The 10130-nt window shown below is 38.3% G+C and overlaps 1 protein-coding gene across 1 annotated transcript; it reads left to right on the top strand.

Moving 5' to 3' along the window:
- Positions 1 to 4245: 4245 nt before the first annotated feature.
- LOC137394025 (uncharacterized) lies at positions 4246 to 6109 on the top strand. Its single transcript, XM_068080740.1, has 3 exons — positions 4246 to 4336; positions 5233 to 5592; positions 5700 to 6109. Exons 1-3 carry the CDS (start codon positions 4246 to 4248, stop codon positions 6107 to 6109), a joined length of 861 nt encoding a protein of 286 aa, XP_067936841.1.
- The last annotated feature ends 4021 nt before the right edge of the window (positions 6110 to 10130 follow it).

Genomic DNA, 10130 nt, shown 5'->3' with positions numbered 1-10130 from the left:
AGAATACATACGAACAGGTTACTGAGTTGTAGATATGACTAGATGTCAAACACTATCACCCATATACAACCACTCTTTTATATTACGTTATATTTTATATAGAACTTCTCTCACTTTTATATATTTCTACTGACTACTTTACCATGCACAGTGCAGTACAACTATTCCAAAACTTCTTCCAAGAATTAAATTATTAATAAGAGAAGATATAACTAATTTATACATCAGGTATATATAAATAAAATTTTAGAGATAGTATATTTTGTTGGGTGAACTGGTGAAAGTCTACACATACATGTGTAACTTTGTATTTATGTATAGAATATATACTAATAAAGTTAGAGAACTATCACAAACATATTGTACTCGTACAGAAAATAATTTCTTCATCAGATCAATTGATGTGATCCACCAAACTAACTTAAAGGTAGATAGAGTATTAAATTGTCTACATATCAATTCATAACATCAATAAAAACAGTGTGTATTCAGTTGTAAATAAACATATGTTATTATATACACATTTTTACTATTTGTTTTGAATTAGTTGGAAGAGGCACCAACTAATTAGGACTTGCTGTCTCTCCGCCAGTATGATCAGTTGATCAGAGATCCATTCTACTTGTGCCATATTCTTGTAATCACTGTAGTACTTATAAATTATTTACCAACAAATACATTTATTCATTATCAACTTGAGTGTTGGAATTGTTAGTTTGGAAAGTAAAGACTTAGGATCCTAAAAGTCTGCATCCATGGGACAAGCCTAAATTCCTTTACAACATAGCCTGAGTGCAAGCTTTATTAACTGGAGGTCTCCTAGTGTGCCAGCAAGATTGCTCCAATCAATATTGAAGAAATGTACTATGACTTGTGGCCATACTTTATAGCATGATAGATTTAATAATATTGAGTTGTCTTTTCTTTGAATGATAGTGCTGCTAACTCCAGTATCCATCAGAGTATGCGTATAACTTTTCTGAATGTTGCCTTATAGGCAACAAATTGATTCCAGAGTGTGTGGAACAAACTATGCTATTATTTCAAGTAGCAAACACTTTGGTAATCATCAGACAATTAACAATTTAACATCTTTTGTTTAACTTTGGCTTCTCAGCAAAGTTAGTAGTTGAAATACCAAGGAGGTAACTATTTAGGTCAGCGATAAAATTAAAGCTAGCTGCACGGTCCTCAATAGCGTTAACTGTTATACTGTTAAAGACTTTTTCCTGGTGATTAAGATGTTCCTTTGTCTGAATTCGTGGCAGTTGATGTCCACTAATCCTCTTCTTACCAAACAGCATATTTAGTACAGTAGGAACATAAACTTATCTTTCAGCTTTATCCTTCAGAGGGTTGGCTACCCAAACAGAGATGTCTCATAGTCAGAAATTTATGCTGAAATCAATTATAATGTTTCTACACTTATGCGTTTTGACATTTCTGAGCTAGAGAGCAATTTCGAAATGGGAGGGGCCAACTCCAAGTTTGCTTGGAAAACCTTACATATCAGACAAAGAAAACTATTTTATAATTTCAAAAAATAATAAATTTGTTTATTTGAGATTAGGTGAGTTATTTCTCAGCATTTCTTAATCAATGCCAAGTATGCAGCAAGACTGCTTGTTTTGCTGTCTTGATCAGTCTGTAAATTAAACCCTAGTCAGAGTGACTAAAGTTCAATTTGAGACAGCCAAACAGTATTCAAACAGATGGCCGATATTGGAGGAAGAAAGCATTCAATGTGAAATTGCTCAAAAAGTGCTAAGCATTAAGAACTCTGGTGAGAGTTCAGACTTGTTATGTCATTATGCCTGTTATAAAAAGTATTGTAAAAAATTCGTTATGGAAAGAGCTGAGAAAAGACATGAGAAGTGACAGAAAGAATGTGATACAGCAAAAGAGGTGGGGCTAGATATTTATTTCTTCAAAAATTTATGATGATTACTTCCTGATGATGGTACTTTAGTGGGAGAAAAAAACCTTTTCAGTTTTGTCTGCACATTTTGTGAGCAGCAAAACTAACCCTTCGCAGTTTACATGACGTGTTATAGCCTACAATTTGGACATAAATGTATAGAGAAATTACATGTATGATCTGGAAGGTAAAAGGTGGTCAGATTTGAAGAACTACGTGTCATACCTGTGCCAATCAGGTTACAGTATTGCACTATTTTTTTTAGTCTGCCACTAGGCGTACCAGGTCTACTGGTGTCCGAGGCAAAGGTCCAATCCTGCCAGAAATATGTGTCACCTGTTTGAAGAAAGACAGATTTAGCAACAATGCGACCAAAAAAACAAGTTCGAGACACTCTAAGTAAAGCACAAACTATAACTGCTGGTCAGTAGGCCTTGTAGTGTACAGAGCAGTTTTTGTAATTGGTGACTTAGTAGCTTCTTACTCATCTTCTTTGAACTCGCTTAAAAGCAGGTGCCTGCAATAAATATTTATTTGCACAGGTTTATTAACAGAAAGTGCTAAGATGAGATCAGATGGTAAGAAAATGTTAGACTTTATTGGTGCAAATGATAACCTAGTTGCCTGCAAAGCAATATGCCACAGATCCTGCTTCAGGGAGTTCAAAGAAAACAAAAGGTTAGTGACTGAATGTTTGTGACATGTCAGGATGTCAATTTAATTTCATCATTAGGTACATATAAATGCTTAGGCATCTTTACTAGAACATTTCATCTATTTTGAAAATAATTAAAGCCTCATGCTCTTTAACTTCGCAAATGAAACCTATGATGCAACTGAGGCATGGACTTGTTTGATATGTATTTTGTCTTAACTGGTTGGCCTAGATGATAACTGATGTTAACTTGTTTTTGTGTTTCATTTGAAAAGTGTTTTATGCTTTCTATTTGTTCTTCACTATGGAACAATCTGATTTGTATGAGCAGACATACAAGACTCACTTCAAGCCGCTGGTAGAAAGATGGTTGATTCAGCAGAAGAAGATGTGTCACCTCGTTTCTCTAACACGTATGTTTACAGCTGTGGATGAGATAAGGTTTGTTGAATTGATGTCTTTGCATTCAACGATGTTGGTAGATTTTGCCAAGTTTTTTTTGTTTTCATTATGCTACACATTTTAGAATTTCAGTTTAGGTCAAGGTCAAGGACTTATGAGTTATATAGCTATCAGGTTATGATAAACATAGTTCTAGGAGGCAGTAGTGAATTTCATCTATCTGCCTTTTGTTTTCCATGTACAGGTCTGATTTCCTTAAAAGAAGGCTATAGCATGACTATCCAACACTGATCTACCAAACTCAGTCAAGAAAAGAAGGGGTCAATGTATACCATCCAGCAGCTGTTTGCCAAAGCAGTGATGCAGATACAGATGTTGAAACTTCTGAATGGGAACTTTCATTTCCAGTCCGATGAAGATTGGTAAAATTGTGATGAATCTTACAGCAACAGCATATTACACTCAGCTCATGCTGCAGAGTTCGATTCAGAATCATCCCTATGAAATGCCATGGCCCTTGAAATCCTCATTCATCAATCTGGAGTCGTTTGATGATTCTGTTCTAGATGAGATCCTTGAATTTGTAAGCTCACTACTGCGATCTCGGTCTGGTATGCCTCTCCTTCATGCTGAGAAGTTAACTGCCATCACAGGAACTCGTTTACTTATGTAGTATAAAGGAGTGGTTGAGATATGTAAACATAGGCTGTTTGTCTACCGTCATCCCACCTGAACGATGCAAAGCACTGCTCAGGCTTCATGCTTTAAGTGGATGCGACAGTGTAAGTGCATTTTATTCCAAAAGGAAAAAACTTTCTTCAAGCTGCTAAAGAACGATCCTGAATTTTTTAGCACACTGAAATCATTGGGTACAGATTTTGAAATTGATGGTGCAATAAGAGAATCTATTGAGACATTCATATGCAGATTATATCGTGAAAAGACAAAGTCCATCAATGAAGCATGGTATAAGATCTTCTGCTCACCGTCTCGCACATCACAATCAAACCTACCACCCACACTAGATGAGTTAAATCCCCATGTATCTAGGGCTGCCTATCAGGCCGCGATATGGAGAAGAACCAAGCAAACCATCATCAATGCCCCATCCCCCAGCAACATGGATGGTTTATGGAAGGTGGAGAGTTTAAAGCTAGATGGATGACACAACCAGCACCCCCTGATGGGCTCATGGACGTTTTTTCGATGCAAAACTGGGTGCCAGTCTCGTTGCTGTCAGTGCAACAAGACAGATCTCATGTGTACGGATATGTGCAGATGCAGCACCTGTACTAATGGAAATAAAGAGGATGGAGATGAAATTAGTGATGCGGAAGACTCAGATGACTGTGAATTAAAAGGTTAGTACTCGAGTGGTATTGTAACCAGAGGTATGCTTCATGTTTGATTAGAATACATATACATGTATGTCATACGGTATAAAAGACTGACTAATTGCGATTTCACTTACATAATAAAGTAAACGGTTCAATAGAATAAGCATTAATGAGGAATACATGTATATGTGTACTAAAATATTTTATACACATTGTCTGAGTCTTTAAAAATACTTTTCATTCTGTTTTGCAGATCTGTAATGATATAGGATTTGTGTAATAACAGGGACAAACTGTAAAGCTGCCACAATATCAACCAAACTTGGAATACATAATATTATTTAATACAATTATAATATTATTCTAATATTTAAACAATAAATATTTTAGTGTCATCAGAATTGATTCCAACTTGGGTTATTGCTAATCATTTAGTATTTATATGCCATTTTCATTATCACATCGATGATGAAAGCACATAAAGCATTATATTTTTATATTATATTGCTCAAAAATGGAGAATCTGAAAGGTGTAGAAACCAGATATTTGAAATCAGATTGAAATTTTGATCTAGATGCCACTCTTATCACATAGCCACCTTCAAAAGAAATAAATCGCTTTTTTTACTGCTTTTTGATGCCCTCCAACTGTACTAATTATTACTCATTTCATTTGTTTCCTCCGAGTTGTCTCCTTTCATAAGGTCATTGTTATCATCAGCACAGGAAGCTGTAATGCAATCGTACTTTAGTGTAATAGTAATAAAGTCATGCTAATATTAATAAATCCTAGTTAATAATTTTACTGACACTAGTACAGACTAAGATACCATTTGATGGATTAATTTAAATTAATTAGTTATTATGAAAATGGAAATTGATATGGACTTGGACATGAACAGTCGTTGGCATTTGCAAAGGGCTAGGTGTGGGCATGGGTATAAGCATAGGCGTGAGCATGGAATGGGCCATGGATTTTGATATGGCAGTGGGCATGGATATTGTTATGAATGTGGGCATGGAAGGGAATGTAGACACGAAGGTGGACATTGATGTGGACATAAACATGGACATAGATATTGAAATGGACATGAACATGTACGTGTATATGGATCTGGACGGAAACATAGACATAGAAATCTACGTGGACATAGACATGAACGTGGACATAGATGTACACACAGATATAGATGTGAAGATAAATGTTGGCATAGACATAGGAATAGATGAAGACTTACATGTAGATGCAAAAGGATGTCAAGAAAGACTTAGACATAGAAGTATATGTAGATATAGATATGAACGTGCACACAGAAATGGAGAAAAACGCAATCATAGACATAGATGCAGATAGATGCAAGTGTAGGCATAAACACAAATATTGAAGTAAAAGGTGGCATAGGCGTAGAACTTGATGCAGGCATAACCATAGACATAGATGTACGCATGGATGTGAACATAGATGTGAATGTGCACACGAAAGGGAACATTGGCATGAATGTGAACACAAACATGGACAGAAACTGGGGCATGGACATAGATACAGATGTGCACACAAGTATAGAAATAGATGTAAATGTAGACATAGACATAAAGAGGGAAATAGATGCAGATTTGAATTTGGACATTTACATAGACATGGACACAATGTACACAGTGAATGTACTACGGATATGCCCTATGAATGAGGATATGAACAAGGGCAGGGACATAGGCAGGTACATTGACAGAGACATGAACATAGACATGGATACGAATGTACACAGTGAATGTACCACGGATATGCACTATGAATGAGGATATGAACAAGAGCAGAGACATAGGCAGGTACATTGACAGAGACATGAACATAGACATGGATACGAATGTACACAGTGAATGTACCACGGATATGCACTATGAATGAGGATATGAACAAGAGCAGAGACATAGGCAGGTACATTGACAGAGACATGAACATAGACATGGATACGAATGTACACAGTGAATGTACCACGGATATGCACTATGAATGAGGATATGAACAAGAGCAGGTACATAGGCAGGTACATTGACAGAGACATGAACATAGACATGGATACGAATGTACACAGTGAATGTACTACGGATATGCACTATGAATGAGGATATGAACAAGGGCAGAGACATAGGCAGGTACATTGACAGAGACATGACCATAGACATGGATACGAATGTACACAGTGAATGTACTACGGATATGCACTATGAATGAGGATATGAACAAGGGCAGGGACATAGGCAGGTACATTGACAGAGACATGAACATAGACATGGATACGAATGTACACAGTGAATGTACTACGGGTATGCACTATGAATGAGGATATGAACAAGAGCAGGTACATAGGCAGGTACATTGACAGAGACATGAACATAGACATGGATACGAATGTACACAGTGAATGTACTACGGATATGCACTATGAATGAGGATATGAACAAGAGCAGGGACATAGGCAGGTACATTGACAGAGACATGAACATAGACATGGATACGAATGTACACAGTGAATGTACTACGGATATGCACTATGAATGAGGATATGAACAAGAGCAGGGACATAGGCAGGTACATTGACAGAGACATGACCATAGACATGGATACGAATGTACACAGTGAATGTACCACGGATATGCACTATGAATGAGGATATGAACAAGGGCAGGGACATAGGCAGGTACATTGACAGAGACATGAACATAGACATGGATACGAATGTACACAGTGAATGTACCACGGATATGCACTATGAATGAGGATATGAACAAGGGCAGGGACATAGGCAGGTACATTGACAGAGACATGAACATAGACATGGATACGAATGTACACAGTGAATGTACTACGGGTATGCACTATGAATGAGGATATGAACAAGAGCAGGTACATAGGCAGGTACATTGACAGAGACATGAACATAGACATGGATACGAATGTACACAGTGAATGTACTACGGATATGCACTATGAATGAGGATATGAACAAGAGCAGGGACATAGGCAGGTACATTGACAGAGACATGAACATAGACATGGATACGAATGTACACAGTGAATGTACTACGGATATGCACTATGAATGAGGATATGAACAAGGGCAGGTACATAGGCAGGTACATTGACAGAGACATGAACATAGACATGGATACGAATGTACACAGTGAATGTACTACGGGTATGCACTATGAATGAGGATATGAACAAGAGCAGGTACATAGGCAGGTACATTGACAGAGACATGAACATAGACATGGATACGAATGTACACAGTGAATGTACTACGGATATGCACTATGAATGAGGATATGAACAAGAGCAGGGACATAGGCAGGTACATTGACAGAGACATGAACGTAGACATGGATACGAATGTACACAGTGAATGTACCACGGATATGCACTATGAATGAGGATATGGACAAGAGCAGGGACATAGGCAGGTACATTGACAGAGACATGAACATAGACATGGATACGAATGTACACAGTGAATGTACTACGGATATGCACTATGAATGAGGATATGAACAAGAGCAGGGACATAGGCAGGTACATTGACAGAGACATGACCATAGACATGGATACGAATGTACACAGTGAATGTACTACGGGTATGCACTATGAATGAGGATATGAACAAGGGCAGGGACATAGGCAGGTACATTGACAGAGACATGAACATAGACATGGATACGAATGTACACAGTGAATGTACTACGGGTATGCACTATGAATGAGGATATGGACAAGAGCAGGGACATAGGCAGGTACATTGACAGAGACATGACCATAGACATGGATACGAATGTACACAGTGAATGTACTACGGATATGCACTATGAATGAGGATATGGACAAGAGCAGGGACATAGGCAGGTACATTGACAGAGACATGAACATAGACATGGATACGAATGTACACAGTGAATGTACTACGGATATGCACTATGAATGAGGATATGAACAAGGGCAGGGACATAGGCAGGTACATTGACAGAGACATGAACATAGACATGGATACGAATGTACACAGTGAATGTACCACGGATATGCACTATGAATGAGGATATGAACAAGAGCAGGGACATAGGCAGGTACATTGACAGAGACATGAACATAGACATGGATACGAATGTACACAGTGAATGTACCACGGATATGCACTATGAATGAGGATATGAACAAGAGCAGGGACATAGGCAGGTACATTGACAGAGACATGAACATAGACATGGATACGAATGTACACAGTGAATGTACCACGGATATGCACTATGAATGAGGATATGAACAAGAGCAGGTACATAGGCAGGTACATTGACAGAGACATGAACATAGACATGGATACGAATGTACACAGTGAATGTACTACGGATATGCACTATGAATGAGGATATGAACAAGAGCAGGGACATAGGCAGGTACATTGACAGAGACATGAACATAGACATGGATACGAATGTACACAGTGAATGTACTACGGGTATGCACTATGAATGAGGATATGAACAAGAGCAGGGACATAGGCAGGTACATTGACAGAGACATGAGCATAGACATGGATACGAATGTACACAGTGAATGTACTACGGATATGCACTATGAATGAGGATATGAACAAGGGCAGGGACATAGGCAGGTACATTGACAGAGACATGAACATAGACATGGATACGAATGTACACAGTGAATGTACTACGGATATGCACTATGAATGAGGATATGAACAAGAGCAGGGACATAGGCAGGTACATTGACAGAGACATGAACATAGACATGGATACGAATGTACACAGTGAATGTACCACGGATATGCACTATGAATGAGGATATGAACAAGAGCAGGGACATAGGCAGGTACATTGACAGAGACATGAACATAGACATGGATACGAATGTACACAGTGAATGTACTACGGGTATGCACTATGAATGAGGATATGAACAAGGGCAGGTACATAGGCAGGTACATTGACAGAGACATGACCATAGACATGGATACGAATGTACACAGTGAATGTACCACGGGTATGCACTATGAATGAGGATATGAACAAGAGCAGGGACATAGGCAGGTACATTGACAGAGACATGAACATAGACATGGATACGAATGTACACAGTGAATGTACTACGGATATGCACTATGAATGAGGATATGAACAAGGGCAGGGACATAGGCAGGTACATTGACAGAGACATGAACATAGACATGGATACGAATGTACACAGTGAATGTACTACGGATATGCACTATGAATGAGGATATGAACAAGGGCAGGGACATAGGCAGGTACATTGACAGAGACATGAACATAGACATGGATACGAATGTACACAGTGAATGTACTACGGATATGCACTATGAATGAGGATATGGACAAGAGCAGGGACATAGGCAGGTACATTGACAGAGACATGAACATAGACATGGATACGAATGTACACAGTGAATGTACTACGGATATGCACTATGAATGAGGATATGAACAAGAGCAGGGACATAGGCAGGTACATTGACAGAGACATGACCATAGACATGGATACGAATGTACACAGTGAATGTACTACGGATATGCACTATGAATGAGGATATGAACAAGGGCAGGGACATAGGCAGGTACATTGACAGAGACATGAGCATAGACATGGATACGAATGTACACAGTGAATGTACTACGGATATGCACTATAAATGAGGATATGAACAAGGGCAGAGACATAGGCAGGTACATTGACAGAGACATGACCATAGACATGGACACAATGTACACAGTGAATGTACCACGGGTATGC

Source organism: Watersipora subatra, chromosome 4 (assembly GCF_963576615.1).
Source record: "Watersipora subatra chromosome 4, tzWatSuba1.1, whole genome shotgun sequence".
NCBI classification, from domain to species: domain Eukaryota; kingdom Metazoa; phylum Bryozoa; class Gymnolaemata; order Cheilostomatida; family Watersiporidae; genus Watersipora; species Watersipora subatra.
This window is presented reverse-complemented; position numbering and strand designations above follow the sequence as displayed.